Source organism: Eupeodes corollae, chromosome 2 (genome assembly GCF_945859685.1).
Source record: "Eupeodes corollae chromosome 2, idEupCoro1.1, whole genome shotgun sequence".
In the NCBI taxonomy this organism is placed as follows: Eukaryota; Metazoa; Arthropoda; class Insecta; order Diptera; family Syrphidae; genus Eupeodes; species Eupeodes corollae.
The window spans coordinates 45540123-45560523 of NC_079148.1; the positions used below are offsets into that span (position 1 = coordinate 45540123).

At 35.8% G+C, this 20401-nt stretch overlaps 1 protein-coding gene across 1 annotated transcript; it reads right to left on the reverse strand.

Annotated features, from left to right (window-relative positions):
* Positions 1-18172, reverse strand: LOC129947393 (integrator complex subunit 7). The gene is made up of 13 exons (XM_056057928.1): positions 17960-18172; positions 17772-17901; positions 17549-17695; positions 17341-17478; positions 16682-17269; positions 16408-16616; positions 8435-8792; positions 7804-8370; positions 7637-7744; positions 795-882; positions 435-728; positions 207-370; positions 1-139 (listed from the first exon to the last, which is right to left on the reverse strand). The coding sequence occupies exons 1-13, from the start codon at positions 18057-18059 to the stop codon at positions 52-54; spliced, it is 2979 nt and encodes a 992-aa protein (XP_055913903.1). The 5' UTR covers positions 18060-18172; the 3' UTR covers positions 1-51.
* Positions 18173-20401: the final 2229 nt, after the last annotated feature.

Consider the following 20401-nt stretch of genomic DNA (forward strand, 5'->3'; position numbering starts at 1 on the left):
TCTTCTTGTCTTCTTAATTTATTGAAAATAATAAATTAAAATTCAGTAAATTTAAAATCGCCTGGCTGGAATACTACTAGTTGACGTTGATGCAGGTTGAGGTTTATTCGGGTCATCTAAGACACGAACAATCATTGAGCTAGAAAAAATCGTTATAATTAAATACATTTTATACTAAATTATTCAAAACAAGCAAAAATCTTTACCTCTTTGGACCTGTACTCCAAGTTATTCCAACTTCATCAATGACAAACGTTTCTAGTGTAACATTCCATTGGCCACCGATTGAAATAGGCAAAAGAAAACTACCAGATAAGAAATCTCTTTGTGGTTTTACTGTTTGGGTTAACGTAACTGTATCACTCGGAGGCTAAAGAAAACAAAATAAAAGATCACTTAGAAACAAGAAACAATTGTTAAAATTGATCACTTACTTTAATACACTCAGTATTCAAACGTGGTGTCATTAACTGTGATGTTAAACTAAGTTGAACCGAATCCACAGATCTAAATAAACTCGGACTTTTTCCATAGTGCTGAATTACACCTTCGACTTTGATTACCAAATTACTTCCTGACTGAACAATTATATGTTCCCCAGGTGCTCTTGGCTGTGGACTTACTGATAGTTTTATTTGTGTAGCTTGAAGGGTTTGGAAGAAGTATCTTGGCATGCATATGGGAGTTTTTACAATGAGTTCAATTTCACTTGTTATAACATCCATGTGCTGAAAGAGTAATATTATATTTATTTTTTAGTCCAAAAACGTTTTTAAAATTTATTTTTATTTTACCCTATTTGTTATGGTTTTAGCATTTTGAGGCTCTTGGGGTAGATTTTGAGCGAATATTTCCATTTTCCCACATGTATTTATAAGATATCTAAAAAAAGAATTATTCATTAGGGGATAACTTAAAAATATATATAAACATTTAAAAACGTTTTTGATGTTACAATCTCATAGACACACATAAGATCCAAAACATAATTAAAATGAGATGTAAATAAATTGAAATACTTAATTCAGATTTAGCGAAGAGTTAAGGTTGTGTAGATTGCTCAAGCGATTAAGAGCTTCATTGAGAGTTGGTTCTATGGAAGTAAACACCTACATTAATCTTTAAAAGTGAAGACACACCTCAGTTTTAGCTACGAAATACAATAATCAAATACACCTCGTATCGCATGAAAAAGAGAGAGGTTCACCGCAGTGTGCGCCGCGACAAGCGTAACAAGAAGCAGAAGATGCTGCAAACCAGTGCGACAGCAGGACCATTTACACACAGCTCAAAGCAACACCTGGTGAAAGAAGTTGACCGTACTATGATAAGTACGGTGGATGAGCAAGGTAGGAGGAAAACTTTTCCTCGGTTTTAAACCGAGTGATTGCAAACAACGTGCAGCCGATATCTTCTGAAGGGCCTGAAGAAACTAATACCCGAATCTGCACTGCACCTCCCAGTAAAGATGAGATCGTTGCCGCAAGTAAAGCACTTAAGAACAACAAAGCGGTAGGACTTGATGGAATTTTTGCAGAGCTTTAACAAGCAGCGAAAGCTTCTCACTTGAGTGGAAGAAGGGAATTATCGTCAAGCTCCCAAAAAAAGGAGATCTTACAAAGTGCGAAAACTGGAGAGGAATTCGCGTTCTACGAGCCGTTGCCAAAAAAGTAACGAAAGTTATACTGAAGCGCATCAGAGAACACTTTGAGGCCACACTCGATGCCGAACAAGCAGGATTTCGCGCTTGATCCTCCTGTATTAATCATATCGATCACCACTACATCTGCTTTTCATCGACTTCGAGAAGGCCTTTGATAGCGTTAACAGAGAGTATATCTGGTTAACGTTGCGGAGGAGAGGTACCAGAAAAACTAATTGCTATTATTGAAGCAGCATATGATGGATCCAAGTGTTACGTTCTGCACGATGGAAGGTTGTCCGATGATTTTGAAATCCGAAGCGGAGTCAGACAGGGCTGCATTCTGTCGCCCATATTGTTTTTGTTGGTGATAAGCGATGTACTGCGCTCAGCTCAGTCAGGTAGCGGAGGGATCCAATCTTTGACATCCTAATTAAAGCACTTGGATTACGCGGACGATGTTTGCTTACTCTCTCATAGGATCATGAATCAAAAATTTGGAGGAATAACTCTATCAGCTTAAGAGCAGAGCTACTACTGTTTAGCACAAATGTCGAATCTATGTGCTTCTTTATGGGTGCAGCATTCGGAAGGTTACTTCAGCCATTACAAGATAACTGCAAACCTTCGTGAATAGTTGTCTTCGTAATATCCTAAAGATTTTCTTGCCAAACTGTATATTAAATTAGGTCCTTCATAGAAGGACAGGTCAGGAATAGAATCTATAGAATCTATAATACGAAGACGTAAGTGCAGGCCAAGCAATGCAGTGGCATCCGCTCACACAAGAAGGAAGAAGAACTAGACGACCGAGTAGTACTTGTCGCAGGACAGTTGAGGCGGAATAAGCTTCACTAGGCAAGAGTTGAAAGGAGCTAGAACACATTTCCGGAAACCGTATACGATGGCGCGTAGGCGTAATAGAGACCCTATGCCCCTTAAGGGGTTCGCCTTTCGCATTTTACGAGCCAATAAGAGTATAGGATTTGGGTGAGGATATCACTTAAGCGCAAAAATGACATTACGTCTTTAATAAACATGATGAATAGGAAATGGCCAATATGGCTTCCCAGAGGAACAAGAGATTGAGCAATAAAAGGTTCTGAAAAAGGAATTTTTATAATTTTAATTGGTAAGACCTGTTTTAAAGGTAAGATTTGATCCGAGCTAAGAAAAAAGTTGGAAAACTAAGTGCTTTACGTTTGATTAAAATAATTCCGTTTCTTAGTTGGTCAAAAGTTTTAAGAAAGTTAGTGTAAACACAGTCAACTTCTTACCCTAGTCTTAAGCGTTTCAACGTTTGTTTGAAAATGTGAGCAGATTTTTAGCGGTTGATCTTTTTCTATCAAATCTGTGTCGCTTTTCGCAAATTACATTTTTATTAAGGAGATTTAGACTTTTAGATACAAAATGTAGAAAAAGTTAAGGAATGCAAGAAAGTTTTGCAATGGGCCTGTACTGTGCTATTTAAACCTTGTCACCTTTATTGAATATTGATTTTTTCAACGACCGGGAAATTAACCTGTTTTTAGGAAAAGTTTAAGTATTAACGAAAGCAGTTTAATTAAAATATTTCTACATGTAGCATAGGGATAAAAGTGTTTTGCGAAAAGGAGTTTAAGTGGTTAAGATGACAAGTTGTCAACATTTTGTATGATTATCTTTTAAAGTGGTACCCATATCAGTAATATAACTAGATTATAAACCATTTGATGAAAAACACGTCCTTTGTGTTTAAGATATTTAAAGATAATAATCTCAAATCTTTATTTTTCGTTAGAAATTAAAATATAAAAAAATTCAAGTTACATAGCAAACTGTTATAAACGAACACAACAAGTATATTTAATTTTCAATTTCAACATCCTCACTAAAATTCAATATATTAACAAAGTCCCATTAATGAATTGTTTGTTTTAATTTTAATCCAGCGAAAGGTTTTGTAAAAATTTAATTTTTATCTTAAGAAATAGTTTAAGGTTGATTATATTATTAAATGATGACGAACATCTATATGTCTAGTTCGCTGATGACAGTTTTTATTAATTGCCAGCTGAACCGCTCCATGATTATCACAAACAATATCTGTTGCTTCCATTTTTTTATTCAAAATTTCTTGTTCCAATCCTTTGATCCATAAAGCTTCTTGGACAGCTGAGCCTATCGCCATTTATTCTGCTTCGCTTCGCCTTTTTCTTTGAAATCTTCAATTTCATTATTCTTGTAAGTTTATTTTAAGTCTATTGTTCCCTTCAAGTATCTCATAATTCTTTTTGCGCTAACCAGTGTTCATGCCCATGATCGTTATTACATCTGCTCAAATTATTGACTGCATAGCATATACCTGGCCGCGTTAACTGAGCTGCAAGTAATAAATTCCCAATAAGCTCTTGTATCTTTATCTTTCGACGGACACTGTTCTTTTGACAATTTAAAATTTACATCCATTGGATTTGAAACTGGACTACAATTTGTCATTTCAAATTTATCTATCAATATTAAAATATATTGTTTCTGATTTATTGAAATTTTTTTGTCATCATCGTACTGAACATGTAATCCCAAAAATGATTTTGCTTCTTTCATTTTAAAATGTTTCTTAAGATGATTTACCAAAGAATTTCGTTTGTCCAAAAAATTAACAAATCATCTACATAAACCGTTGAAATAAGCATTTCTTTTGGATCCTTATATAAAATGTACAGTCGTGTTCATAAAAATAGCAGTGCTTTCCAAATAAGACAAAAAGGCCTTCAATATCAACGTTATAAAATATTAAACATTAAACTTCTAATAACAAACAAAAATATTTTATTCATAATAACAGAAAATAAGTACTATCGATTTTTTAGCATTAGCTTTGTCACAGTAAAAACGGTCTTTAAATATATGGCTGTTCATAAAAATAGCAGTGTATGACAAAGTACTAGATCTAATACGTCAGAAGTCAGAAAAACTGTAATAAGTTATATAAAAGTATACAAAGAATGTTAGCTCACAATTAATACTTTATTGCATAGCCATTGTTTTTTATGATGCTTCGCATCTACGGCGTATCGAGTCCACTAAAACCTAACAACTCTCGATTGGTATTGCGTTCCACGAATCACGCACTGCTTCCCACGAATTTTTCGAATTCTTCGGTTTTGCTTTATAAACTGCGTTCTTAACATCCCCCCACAAATTTTCGATGAGGTTAAGGTCGGGGGGATTGAGTGGGCCACTCCATAACGGATAACTTCTTTTGCGCAAACCATGATTTTGACTTTTTTGACGTATGCTTTCGGTCATAATCTTGTTGGTATACCCAAACCAACGGCATTTCCTCTTCAGCATAGGGTAACATTCCCTCCTCGAGATCTTTTACATACTCGGTTGCATCCCTTATACCCCGATGGAATTAATAGGGCCGACCTCGTAATATGAAAAGCAAGCCCATATCATACATTTTTCTCCACCATGTTTCATTGTTTTTATAGCGTACCGTGGATCGTATGCTGCATTTTCGGTCTTCTCACATATTCTCCACGACCCTTGGACCCAAAAAGGACGACTTTGCTTTTACCGCTCAACAGAACATTCCTCCACTTCTCTTTTGCCTAATCTCTATGCACTTTAATAAACTCCATTCTCTTTGTCACATACATTTTCGTCGAGAATGGTACCTTGCGTGGACGTCAGGCTGGTAACTTCGCTTATAAAAGACGTCTTCGTATTGTGACATTTCTTATTTTCCTAGAGCCTATGGAAGGGTTCTGTTTTGATAACTGAACAATTTTTCTTTTAGTTCTCTCAGTAGTCATCCTCGCGTTTTCTGTTTATTTTGCCATTTTAAGGCGTTACTGACCATTTTTGCTGAGCAGCCTAGGATCTCTTGAATATTTTGGTAGGTTTTTCCCTCCAAACATAGTTATCGAATTTCTTCGGTGCAGTGTCTTGACATTGTTTATTTTTGAGCTAATATTTATTAATTTTTTATATGCTAGTATGTTACAAATACTTAAAACTTTAAACTTTAGTAAAATATTTACTTACCAAAAAATAAAAATAAAATCAATTTTTAACCTTTTTAATTATCAAATCAAAAGCACTGCTATTTTTATGAACACTCTCTATCCAGAGAGTTTGAAATAATGGGTGTTCACCAGGAAAAGTAGAATATAACTTTAAGTTAAAAGTCTCTAATATGAAAACGAAAGTCGTTAGATGTAAGTAACATGTTATTTTTTTTGTAAGAATTTCTGTTATTTAAATAATAATAAAATATACATTGATTTGTTTTCAATTTAACTATAAATATATATATAGATATATTTCACATTTGTTTTTGAAGAACTTAACGGTTAACCTTTTCTTAGTTAATTCAGTTACTGATAGTAAATGCATGCAAATATCTGGCACAAGTTAAAAGTTTTGAACAACAATTTCTTCTATCGTGATATTCTTTAGAACATGAATTAGCACATCACCACTTACAATTGCTTTTAATTTTGAATTGTTTGCAACAGTTACAAACTCATCTGTTAAAAATGTTTTGAAATTAATAAAATCTTCTTTTCGTCTTGCCATATGTGCAGATGCTCCTGAATCAATTAAACTCGGCAGCAAATGTCAGTGCCATTGTCCTTTTGTTGTTCATAAAACCTGACTTAGGTTTTTCTTCGCAATATTTCGCTATGTGCCCTTCTTTCTGACATTTAAAACATATTATCTTCTTCTTTTAGTTAGCTCCACGGGAATAGTTTCCCTTATACTTCCTTATAATACACTGTTTCCAATTTCGTTTGTATCATTTTTACTGTAGTTATCATAGTCTTGCAGTAATTTAGTTTTAACAAGATCACCAGTAATTTCCTTACCACTGCTCTCTAGTGCCATTATCATAGGTTTGAATTGTTCTTGCAAACCGCTGAGTAGTAAACTTCCAATCCATTGTTCATCGACTTTCATTCCAATTTGGTTTAACTTCTGTGCCTTATCAATAATTGTATCAACATATTCTTAAATATTTGCACAATTATCCAATTGCGTCGTTGTTTATTTTCTAAGCAAACCTAACCTAAATCTGATTTCCAATACCCTTGAAGTTTTAACACATGTTCCACAGAGAATTTCCACAATTTTGTTAATCTCTCAAAAATTAGGCCGCTTTGGATAATCCTTTGCCTTTTCCTACAACAAAGTTATTGCCAAGTGAAAGCAGCTCAAACACGAAGAGCTGTAAGCCAAGTAGAGGAACACCAATTTTCTTCTAAGGAGAATCGCGAGCACATAATGATTTCAAGGACTTATAAGTTTATGAAAACCAAATCGGAGCGGAAGCCATACAATTAGATATCTGGAACTTTTCTTAGGAATTACAATGAAAAATGATTTTCTTAATACAGAATTTTTAGAAGAAGCAATCTCAGAACAAGTAGTACCCGTGGCATGATGGTTAGTGCGTTGGACTGTCATGCAAGGGGTCTTGGGTTCAAACCCTGCCTGTGCCACCTTAATTTAAAAAAAAACTAATTTTCGCGAGTACTACCTCTTGCGAGGAATTGACAAATCCTTCAAGAGTAATTCTTGTCATAAGAAAGTGCTTTCTCAAACTAGCCATTCGGAATCGGCTTAAAACTGTAGGTCCCTTCCATCCTTGATAACAGTACTCGCACACAGGAATAGTTGAGAGTTGTAAGTCACTAGGCCCTGGTTCACAACGGACTGTTGCGCCACCCCTTTGATTTTTGAATCTCAGAACAATATCCGGTCTTTTCTCTGGCAATTGTAAGCTAAGAAGTTTTCGTAACTCTTGTTCGATTCACCAATTTTATTGTTCTATATTCTACATTGTGACCAAAAAAGCCAAATGATAAGAATTATCTCATCCTGTTAGGACCCTCACAAGCTATCGAAACGATTCATACTTCGTATGCCCAAGGAATCATTTTCAATTTAAAGTTTTTCTGCAAACTTAAGACGCACAATAGAATTGTACATTTTTTGACTTACCTTGTTTCTGGATATTGTCCGTTCATCACCGATAGAGGTGGCTCTGAAGGTGTAGCATAACACACTCCCTCAATTATGTTCCCAAACAATGCGCATTGATATTCAGTTCTGAAAATAAAATAATACAAATTAAACAAAAACTTTTTTATAAAAATGATTACACTTACAATTCTAGAAATTCTAGAGTTGAAGGATCAGCATCGAATGCAGATTTATAAAGCTTCAAATATGAGTCTTCACAACCCTTTATAGACTTTACAACTTTTCTCAACTGATTGGTGACATGACCAAATTTTTGCAAATAATCTCGTGAGTTTTGTGCTAAACTCGCTGCAATAGCCGGAGGTGGAATGATTGTTTGGGCATTTTTAGCCGTGACCACACTAAATAATGTTTGCAAGAACTGAGCTCGAAGTTGAATAAATTCCAGTTGGAATGTGAGAGGACTTGTGGCAGATGAACTTGCCCGCAAGCTAGCCAACGCTTCCCAATACAAGCTTATTGCCATGTCTAGGCGTTCTATTAGAGGAATCAATTTCAGTTGATTGTTAGTGTATTTTGGATCACACAGATTGTAGTGTTCACACATTGTGTCATATTCTAGTCCGTAATTCAGAATGCATTCAGCTTTGGCCATTTGAGATACACCGATCAGGAAGAAATGGAATTTATCCATTGATGCATACTTTGCAATTCGTAAAAAGAATCGTGCAGCTAGGAAATGTTGTCCATACCTTTTTTGGAATCATAAAAAATCTGTATTTTTGGTTATTGTTGAAAGTTTCATAAAATCATTACCTAGAAGCTGATCTTCCGATGCGATATAAAGTCCAACAATTGCTTACCGAGGCAATTCGATCGAACGTATCAAGAACCCCACTTGGTACGAAACAACCAATTAGGGATTGAAGCATCACTGCTGAGAGAATTTCAATAATTCTTGACTCATCTTTGACATCGCCATCAAGGATTGAATTTAATTTTTTCAAAATCTGTGGAAGACGTTCTGCGACTGGATTCACCACCTCACTGGGCTGATGTTCTTCATCAGTGTCCATTGCGTCTGTTTTGGGAGGCGTGAACTTACGAAGTTGGAATTTCGAAGATAAGGCAGCTAATGTTTCGCATAAGAGTTCCGAATGCTTTTTCGGATATGCTGTAAAAATTAGAGTGTGTTAAACAAAATTAGGTGTCACAAGAAAAAAGTGTAAAAACATAAACATTAAAAAATCTACAAAATTCTGGTACTCAGCCTCAAGAAGCTTCTAACTAAATCTTGAGTGGACACTTTTCTTTCCATTTGTTATACACTGAAGTCATAGAAACAATTAATATGATATGGAACCATAAAAAAACATATCCAGGCTTATTGCAACATGTTCCGGTAAATGGCTTTCTTCGTTGTATATTGACAAGAGGATTAAAATAAGTTCCAGCGCAGAGATGGGAGTTAAACTCAAGTTTTGGGCTCATATTGGTTTTAAAGATTGAAGTCAGAACAGTAGGCGAGACGAATTTCTTGTATCGTCTGAGAAACCCAAAATATATTTGTGGCATTTTGGTAACATCACGAATGTGTTCGTTTCACAAGATCAAGGGTGGTGGTGCACATACCGAGAATATCAATATGTTCAGTTTCATTGATGCAAATAATACCCATGAAAAACTGGGGAGTATCTTGCCATAACGATACAAGACAGCATTGGGTTTTTGGAAGCATTAAATTCTACTTGATTTCTACTAGATCTACGGAATTTAATGAAGCTAATTTTCGATAAGAGAACCTGATTTCAAGCTTTATCAAATGCTTTTGAAATGTCATGTGCAACAATCTCTCAAGAGCGATGTAAAGATTTGCTCGACTTTTCGGTGAGATGATCCATGAGATCACCAGTGACACAATTGCTGCGAAAGCCATATTGTCGGTCATTAAGAAGCTAACGATCTTCGATATATTTGTTGAGCTGATAATTAATAAGTGTTTCCATTACCTTGGAAAAAGAGATATAGACATGTCCAAAAAGTCTCCGCATAGCTGGAATGTTTTGAAGTTTTTCTTAAAATATCGAATTTAAGCTATCAAAACTTTTTGTAAACTATCAGAAATAAAAGAAATTATATCAACAAATATTTTTTTTAAACTTAAAATAACAGAAATTCACAGAACAAAAAGAAAAAATCAGGAACAAATAAATTTCCGTAGTCGTTTTTGATTACTTTTTGTTGAAAAAAAAAACTTAATAAAAATCACTTTACTTAAGGAAAAAAATAGCTTAATTTTTAGCAGGGCTTTCTTGATAACATCCTCCAATCTGTTTCTCATCAAAAGGACAAGCTTGGGGTCGTATCTGGAAAAATGTTGTTTCATTCGTCAAGTAGGATCGTTTTGAGGTCATTCTTGTTGGCGATTGTATGCTGACGAATCTTTTTTTCTAGATGATCCACAGGTGCTCAATAGGATTGAGATCTGGAAACTAAGCGGAGTGTTTCACTTGCGTACTAACATTGGACATCAAGCGTTCCTTTACCACCTTGGCCGTATGTTTAGGATCATTGTCCTGTTGAAAAGTAAAGTTGCTGCTAAGACCAAATTTTTGGGCACTTGAATGCAAATATAAGCTGATCCCAAAACGTATTTTCTTTCTCTAGGTGTGGGACTTCATACTCCAGCCTAGCTTTTTCATTAGCCTTTCGAATGAATGGCTTTTTCCAGCACACTCTACCATTAAAACCATTTCTGATTAAAAGGTTTCTAATTGTTTGGGGTGTGGGGTGGGTGGGTTATTTCCAATGCCATCTAAAGTTCTTTTTCACGGGTACTGCCTCTTGCGAGGAATTGGCAAATTCTCCAAGAGTAATTCTTGTCATGAAAAGTGCTTTCTCAAATTAGCCGTTCGTATTCGGCTTTTAACTGTAGGTCCCGTCCATCTCCATCCCTGACAACAGTACGCGCACACAGGAATGGTTGAGAATTGTAAGTAACTAGGCCCTAGTTTTCAACGGACTTTTGCGCCACCCAATTTATTTATTTTGGGGTGAGACATCATTTTCATTACTAGTTTTTAACTTTCCTGCGAAAGTTAGGGAACTTTGCTTGGGATCCTCTGCTATACTCCTCAATAATCTTCTCTCCATAGGAGGATCAATCTTTTTTGGACGGCCTGATCTTGGTTGGTTTACGATTGTTTTCGTTTTTTATAATTGTCCAATACATTGGATTGAAGACCGTAGTCTTTTGATTTTTTTTGTTGGAAATTTCATCCAACGGCATTTGTTTATATTTAGTTGCCATTTTCAATTCTTTGAGTGAAAAGGAAGTTTTTTAACTGAAATATTATTATTATTATTTAAAAACTTACCAAAAAAAAACAAAAAAAAAGTGATCAAGAACCTTTTAACGCCAATTATAACATGATAATAAGATCTGTAAGGAAACCTTTTTGTTGTTGTTTTGCATTATAAAATTTATAACGGTATCCTTTATTCATATGAATTCTTTTAATTTTGTTTAGAGGGGTATACGATGGACGATGGTAAAGTACCCGTGGCATGATGGTTAGTGCGTTAGACTTCCCAGAGGTAACCATCTTTTTAATTTGATGAATCTTTACAGCGTTGAATATGGTGTCGACCTGCTGGCTACTGAAAAGCCATCGTATCCAAGAAGTGGCTCCTTTCTGGATCTTTTGCTGTACGACACCAGACTGACAGTTACAGACAAAGTGGGTAATCACCCTCGAAACTGCTTACAGACAGTCGAGTACGACAGTGATCACTGCGGACTGGCTGCTGTAATGCAGATTCCGAACGAACACGTGGAATTGGAAGAATACGTTGCAACGCACTCTTACAATTACAGTAAGATGCGTTGGCCTCGTTTCACCAACGCCTTAGCGAGAGAACTTCGTTCGAGTGACATAGCCCCACCAAACAACAGAAACTTGACAAATACAGAAATTGACCAACACTTACAACAGATGGACGAAATAATAAAACGAACGATGGAACGGACAATACCAAAGTACAAAGAACGGGACCAAATGGACGCATACAGAAACGCGACTATTGACGCACTGCGAAGGCACAAGAGTGGCTTACTGACAAGACTCAAAAACTTTTAAAGACGACTTACAGACCCACACGACTTGGAGGTTAGGACACTGAAGTCGTCAATAAAAAATGTCAATCTGTTGATTAAGGAGAACTACAGGTTATCAATTAAAAAGTACTGGGACCGCAAGATTCGGTCAGTTAATTCAAGTGACCCTAGTATGTTCCCTAAAATCAACAAAATATTCAGGAAAAAGAACGACAATGACCTTCCCACTCAGCGCAAATAGATCCAGAAGAAGCCATCTTTGAATATGACTTTTACATAATTGAAGATCCGAAGGAAAAAGTGGAGGCGGTTGGAGCTGCTTTCCAGCAAGTGTACAAGGTGAATGTTAGCATTCGCCCCAACCACGACGTGGAAAACAGAGCCCTACTTAATCACTTTTACCTCCGTAATGATATCACACATTGGCGATCTGAGAACCGCGGTTTCATGCGGTTCAATGACGATTCCTTGGCAAATGCCATAATCGCCGAGCAAACGGGACCAAGTCCCTTGTTAGTGACGAAGGTTGAGCTTCAGCTCATCTTCAATTCAATAAAAAACAAAAAGTCAGCAGGTGTCGATGGTATATCCAACGTTGTACTAAGACATTTACCGATTGAAGCAATTGACATTTACACCACGCTCTTCAATAATGCACTGAATAATGCATATTATCCAAGGCATTGGAAGACCGCTGTGGTTCATCCTCTCCCGAAAAAGGGAAAGGACAACTCCAACCCGTCAAATCTTCGGTCGATAAGTCTTCTTCCGAGCATCAGCAAAGTTTTCGAAAAAAATCATTAATAGGGCTCTGACTAAGTGGGCTGCGGACAACAAAATAATTCCGGATAATCAGTTCGGGTTCAAGGCGGGTCATGACACAATTCATGCTGCGTCTAAACTCGTTTCTGATATCCAATGGAATAAATCAAAACAACAATGCACAGGTGCTGTCCTGGTTGATTTGGAAAAGGCCTTTGACACCGTATGGTTAAAGGGTCTTTACCTAAAACTGAGCAGGCTTGGCATTAGCAAGCCATTGTTGTATATACTTTATGATATGCTTAACGGTAGAAAGTTTGTTGTCAAAAGTGGCAATGTAACTTCTAATACAACATTCTCAATTAAAAATGGTCTTCAACAGGGAGCGGTGAATTCGCCGATTCTCTTCAGCATTTACACCAGCGATCTGATAGGTAGTCTTACAAAGGCAATTGCTTACGCCGACGATCTAATTGCGTTCAGAACGGCCCGAAAGGTTGAAGTTATTAGAATTCTCTTGCAGCGTGATTTCGACAAGATTCAGCGATATTGCGTCGACTGGAAACTGAAAATAAATGTACAGAAGTCGGAGACAATTCTGTTCCGGACTCCGTTGGCTGGGGCCACGAGGGATACGTGCAAGAATTGGCGCAAGATGGTCGTCGTTGATCTTCACGGGCAGCCATTAGCGAGCAAAAGTGTAGTGAAGTACCTCGGTATCTGGTTAGATCAGTATTTATATTTCGACAGACATATAAATGCTGCTCTGACCAGGGCCAGAGGAGCCTTCGCTCTGACGAAACGGCTGTTTTTTAGCAGTCGGCTTGACCCCAGAGTGAAGGTAATTTGCTACATGGCCCTCATACGGCCAATGATCGTTTATGGTTGTCCTGTGTGGTTCAGCGTTGCCCCTTCCCAGATGGAGAAGTTTCGGGTGTTCGAGCGGCAGTGTTTACGACGCTGTACCGGCTTATATCGAACAGCCGAATCTTCTTATGTGCATTACTATTCCAACGAGGTCCTATACAACGGGGCTCGAATCAACAGAATTGACAATTTCGTGATAAAACTCGTTCGAAGTCACATTGCAAGAGCTATGTCTTCGACCAACAATTTAATTTTCGGGGCGTTCTATCCGAACGACGAGTATTTAGAGAGTGCACGCTTGAGCGGCTTCATTCCACCAGAGGCATTCCTCTATTTAGACAAATGTGGTCTGATACAGGATAGATTGGCAGTTCCGTTAATCTACCACGTCAGACGAAGAACCGTGGATAGGCGACTCCTGTACAATCGGGACGTCATGGCACAAGGCGGAGCAGAGCTCCTTCGGTTCAGTAGGGCTGTGTCTGAACGGGACCGAACTGATAGGGTGAAGCAGGAGAACCAGTTTTGGTGGCTTCAATCGTCACTTGATAATGGGTAGTCGGGATGGGGTTTTAAGCCTTGGCCGGCTTACATACTTATTTATAGTTTTATGGTTTACTTTTAAGTAGAATAGGCATGGTGGCACACAAAAAAAAACACAAAAAAAATTAAAATTAAAAAAAAAAAAACAAACAAAACAAAAAAAAAACAAAAAAAACGTGGAATATAAAAAAATTAAAAAAAAAATAAAAATTGAAAAAAAAAACATAAAAAAAAGACAATAAACTATAAAAACAAAAAACGTTAGATTTGCTGCTGTGGTTGTTCTAGTTTTAAGTAGTTTGTAGGTAGAATAGGTAGTTTAAGTTAGCTTTAAGTTTTATATTAAGGACCTTATTTTAAGTAGTTTTTAAGGAAAAATAAAAAAGGACCTTGATATTAGTTTTTTCTCATAATTTTCTAATAAATACAAAATAAATAAAATTTAAATTGAAGTAAAATAGATCTCAGGCCCGAAAGGCATTAGTAGTTAGTGTTATAGTTTAACTTAGAGTGTCCGTATGGGACCATTAAGTTAGTTGTAAGTTATGGATAATTAGGCTAGTGTGTATGGGCTTGTATGCGAACCGCTCGATGTTGGCGAAAATTTTCGATTTTTGTCATGTTCGTCGTATATTTCTCATATGAATGTTGTCGAGTGAACATCGCGGAAGATGGCAACGGTAAGTCACATTTGTATAGAGAAGTTTTTAGAATTGCTGCAGAATGAGGTTGCTATCTAGAATACGAAAAGCGAAAAATATAAAAATAAAATTAAGAAAAACAAAGCTTGGGAAAACCTGCTACAAAAATATAAGGATGTTGACGAAATTGCCACTTTGGACACTGTAAAAAAAATATAACGCTCTTAGATCCTCGCACAGAAGGCAGCTAAGCAAAATAAAGAAAAGTGAAAAATCGGGAGCAAGTCCCTAAGAAGTATACGTGCCAAATTTATGGTACTTCAATAACATGGATTTTTTTCAAGAAACTCAACTTCATGGTATCAACACTTACGATGAGACAGAAAAGGTAGCAGTGGCGAGGAAATAAAGTTGCAGATAACCTTTCATCAGGCGTTATGGCATCTCTCATAACAGTATCTTTTTTAATTATTAAAGGTGAAACTTTGTAAAGAAGCTCTCTATACGTTTTGGCTTTCATTCACAAAAAAATGTTTAAATCTTCGTGTGATTTTACCTCCAGTTCTCTCAATAAATTAACATGAGAACGAATACAACGTTTTTGAAGCCAGTCTTTCATCCACAACCTTTTATTGTTTTTTGTTTTATTTTTATTTTTTTTTCACATAAATAAATTGCCATAAGGGCAACTACTTGCGCTTCTTTTTGAGACATCCTTCTCTCTTGAACAATCGTCCCGAAATGAATATAAATGTTCGTCCTTGTGTTCGTCGTGTTTAAAAACAAATGTTCGATTCGATTCACCTCTTTCAGTGGGATCGGATCGAGTAATCCTATTTCGATGCGATCCAGGTCTATACGGCGCTAAATCCTGATTCAATTCGGATTCAATTCTCCTTGTAAACGCGGTATATGCCTAGCTTAACGAGAGAACCAACTTCGACGGTTGCTCTCTTTTTGCCTACAAGCTGCGATTTGCACATAAACGTATAACTCCATATACAAAATGTGGGAGAACGAATACTTATGCAATTCTTATGATTAGTTTTTTCTCTCTGGTTGTATTGCTACCTTTGAAGAACACAACGAAGCAACGAATATAAGCTTTCTCTATAGAGCTAAAAAATGGAGTGTCATTGCATTGGCAAAGAGCGAAGGAAGAACAATTCCTCATGTTTTTTTTACAAATGACAAAAATTGTTACTGCCTTTGGTGTCCTCTAACTCTAATAACATCTTTGTAGCTTGAATTAAATCGTGCGTTTTCTTTTGCTTTGATACTTTAAATCCCGTTCGGGATAAAGTTCTCAATCCTAAAAGAATCTAACTTGTGAACATATCAGCACATAATTCTGTACTTGTTAGGGTCTGGAGTAAGGCACAAGTCAAGTAAAGTTTACCGCTCGATCATTGAATTGGTATTGATATATGATATTCAATACTCGTCAGTACTAGTGTTATGCCTTAACAGTAAATTTGTTTCCAATATTCTACAGATGAACGACTTAACAATGTTAAGAAGCTCTTGTATATACATTTTGACTGCCTCTAAACCAGATCATAAGGATGCGGACTATAGAATGGTTATGGCAAAGAGATCACAAAATTACTTTGTTGAACACCAGAACCTGATGTTTTTTGAAGACCTGCATCCAATCATATTACTGGACAAGTCTCTTTTTTACACACCATCAAAATTTGTAGTTTGTGATATTATGGTCCAACTCCACATAAAGTTGTTCGAGTCAGATTGTGGCGATGAATTTATGACCTCAATTTCTATCTACTTATGTCTATTTGCCTACTGCACTAATATTCTATCTTTTATTCTTTTTCAATAGAAAGATGCTTGAAACTTACTTATTTCGTCACTCAATAAGTCACCGATCATTTCAATAAAGTCCTCTCCAAATTCGTTGTTTGCCTCTGATATTTTTACTCCACAAATAAGGTACTTCTTAAGCTCCTTGGTATGATTTTCATTGCCAACTGAAGAAAATATGAGACTTTCCAGATGTATGTTAATAAGTTCCATAATCACATCTGGGGGTGGTGTTGAATTTGCATGACTACAAAAGCAGTATTCTTTTAATTCAACTCTACAAATTTTTTAAACAAAGGTACTGTCACTTACCAATAGATTACCAATCCTTTGAGGATAGCCAGTGCCTGACTTGCTGCTGTATGATTTTCCAAATTCAAGCACGACGAACACAATTCAATTATCAAACTTTGCTCCTCGTTGAGCAGCGCATGACACGTCAATGGGCATTCGGTGAGAGTAAGAACTACAGTAAGAACCAATGCCTGTTCGGTGCCCTCAACACAAGTTTTAGCTTTGGTTATGAGATTTTTAAGTGATCCCTTGGGCCAAGAGTGTGCGCTTTTTTGAGTTGCCAAAGTTGTCAAGGACTTCAATACTTGACATCGTACTTTTTTGCGAGGATCTTGCAGATAGGTGAGGAGTAAATCTACTTGATCGGGAATTCCAATTAGAGTCTGACTCGAGAGCTTGGTTAGGGAGTCCAGAATAGCAATGACAAAACTCTCAGCAGGATATTTGGGAAGAAGATTCAAGCATAAGTCCTTTACCATGGCTGCAGTGTTGGCATCGTGATGCATGTGCCGAAGAACAGGAATCAATTGAAGTTTCATGCTGACTGGGGTTTGGAGAGATTCAATCATTGTTGCGATCTTCGAGCACATACTTATAGCAAAGGATCTAGTAATAAATTCACAATAAATTAGGTTCTTTTGTTTGCCATGAATGAAATTCGAAATGTGTGTATTTACTTCGATTGCGCAGCAAACTGTCCGCTTGCATAGATTGCAGCTTCTACTTCAACAGTATCATGGCTATCCAAAGCCCTACGAATAGAGTGATGGACCTGCTGCTTTTCGGGTATTACTCTCGATACAGCGCCCAAGGTCCTAAGGTAATAGACAGATGATAAGCGTAAAAATTAACTTTATAAAAATGGAAAGAGTGTGTATTCCTTACCGAAGCGTTAGTGCTCTTGCAACTGGATCATTTGAATGTGTAACCATGAAAATTCTCTTTACAAATCCATCAATGTTTAAGATTTTATCTAAATGATTCTCACTTTGCTGACAAACTTTTAGGACCCAAAAACGAAGAAGGTTGGATCTAAGCGAAAACACATTAAAATAGCAAAATATATATCGAGAGTGCATACATTTTAAGACTTCTTCAATCTACTTACCCACTCCAAAAGAATTCAGCCAACTTCAAGAATGATGAATTAATCAAAATGGGAAATGGATATTTTTCAAACAGTCGAGGGAATCTTACAATAGCCTCACACTGAACACCTATTTTTGTTGATCGTAAGCCTTGGAGGAAGTTGTTAAAATTAAAAAACAGAGTTTTAGTGGAAATTTGATTATTTACCTTTATCAAGTTCTGTAAGAACTGAGTTTGCATCTTGCTCGCTTTCATTGAGGAAATTTTCATTGAACATATGAACACGAATACCCGATAATGAAGACATCTTATAGTTCTTATATTTAAACTGAGTTATAAATTAATTTGAATTTGTTTATTGAAAAATAGGGAATAAAAACAAATGCAAATAATTCAAAACAAATTGCTGCTGGCGCTGGGGCCGGCTATGACAGCTACATATGTCAAACATCGAAAATTTTGAAAGGGTACGTTCAAAGAATATGTACAAATTAAATTGAATAACTTAACAGGGTGATAAATAGCATTCATTTATAGTAAAATTTACTTAGAATTTTGTGTCTCTAAAACGTTTATAACATAAGCCATATAAATGAAGAATAAAAATGTAAAAGAAATAAACATTGTGCAAAATTAATAACTCCTGTTTGGAAACTTAAGATTTACATCAAATTCCCCAGAGATCGTTTTTTTCGTTGGGTTTTGACAGCAAATTATGATAATTTGTAGACACACGTACGAATTATCTTGTTTAAATGCTTCTGTCAAAATTATTATTATTTTTAAATTGTTTGTATTGTGTCTCATTTAGGTCATCTTCAACAACTGCAACAAGTTTCGTCATATTTTCCATGGAAATCCTATATTTATTTCTGAAATCTTCGCTTAGCACTTGCACTGGATCATATTTATTTTTTTATATTTTTCTTTTTCTGTTAGTTGATGGCTGATTGTCTAATAATTTGAAGTGGTTTAAGAACTCGAAAAATCTAGCACACATTATTATAACTAAATAAATCAAATAAGCAATCTTCACTAATTTTTGTTTTATATCAGAATGAATATGACACATTTGGATCTTATTACTTCGCTAAACCACCTTCTTCCGTGGTTTAAATTAGTAAATGTCACTTAGTACGAATTTTCTTTTATTCATAACATTTTGACCTTAGTCTATGGAATAAGACCTAACCCATTGCTATTCCACGTTTATTAATTTGGCTGTAAGAGATCAAGGAACACCAACCTCAAAAAATATACTAGAAAGCAATTTATTTAAAAGAACTTATAATTTGATACATTATGGCATTATGGCAAATTTAAAGACTCCGAAAGTTCGACAGTGGATTTATACTATTCTGTACTTTCAAATAAGCACACTTATGAAGATTGAAAATATGGAAATCACATAGTTGTATAGAGATATTTAAAAAATTCAGAGATATTCATAAATAAAGATAATATATAATGTAATAATGAAGATCTAAAGACAAAAACGATCATCATTCTTTTACACATTCGGTTTTTGGCATAATCTATCCTACTCTATTTTTTCATAATTGCTGATGATAATACATGTAAATCTTCTATTGCTCCAAAGACAAACATCTTTGGGTTTTCTACATGCACTTTGGCACATCCTATAATTTGAATTTATGAAGATTTCTGAATTGCTGATCTGTCGTTATGTTATTTCAATTTTTTGCATAACTTTTTTGTGAAAAAAATGTCCACCAAAAAGGAAAATGTAAATATGAGCCTAGAGTAATGCTACGATCAAAAATCGATGATCAATGAAAATAAATGAAAGGTGGTTTAATTTTAACAAAATTTTGATTTTGAATAAAACACAATTTACTAAGGAAATTATTGTAATTTATTTTTATTATGGCAATATTGGTATGCTCCAATTATTTATGGAATAAAATGTAAGCCAAATGGCCACCGTGACCTCGCCGATGGTCAATATGGTTCTATGCCGTTAAAGGGCCGAATTATCTCAACCTTCAGCTCTTGGATTGTCATCGTATACCTTTTCTTAAAAAAAAAAAACAAAGATAAAAGTCTAACTTTGTCAAATTACATGATCACGCCACCACGTTAGATAACATGGCCATTGAATTTGTAGCGCAAAAGAACGCTTGTTTCTTCAGTTTTGTGGCAAGTGGTACCGTTCTGTAGAAACCACATATTGTCTACATCCATATCTTCCAATTTGGGCCATAAAAAGACTATTACCGTCTTACAATAGCAAACACCATTTAAAGTAACTGCTTGACCGGCCTTATTTTGGAAAAAAAATACGGCCTGATGATGCCAAATTGGTATTTTGACAATCATTCTTGGATTTATTCATTTAAAAACCCAAATTCCGCAATTCTGCTTATTGAAGAATTCATTGAAGTGAAAATGTGGCTCATTTGAAGAGGATTATCTTCGAAAATTGATAATCCACTGTTACCACAATTCTGACAGTTAATGCGCTTGCAATGTTAAAGGGGCTTAAGTTCTTAAGTGAATTGCACTCTGTTATCGAGTAAATGAAAGTTTGTATGAATAATATTATCAACAACGAGCGTGAGAGGTGGAATTGTATGGCAGGACGATGAGTTGAGGTGGACGAATCTTCAGCCACACTATCACCAACAG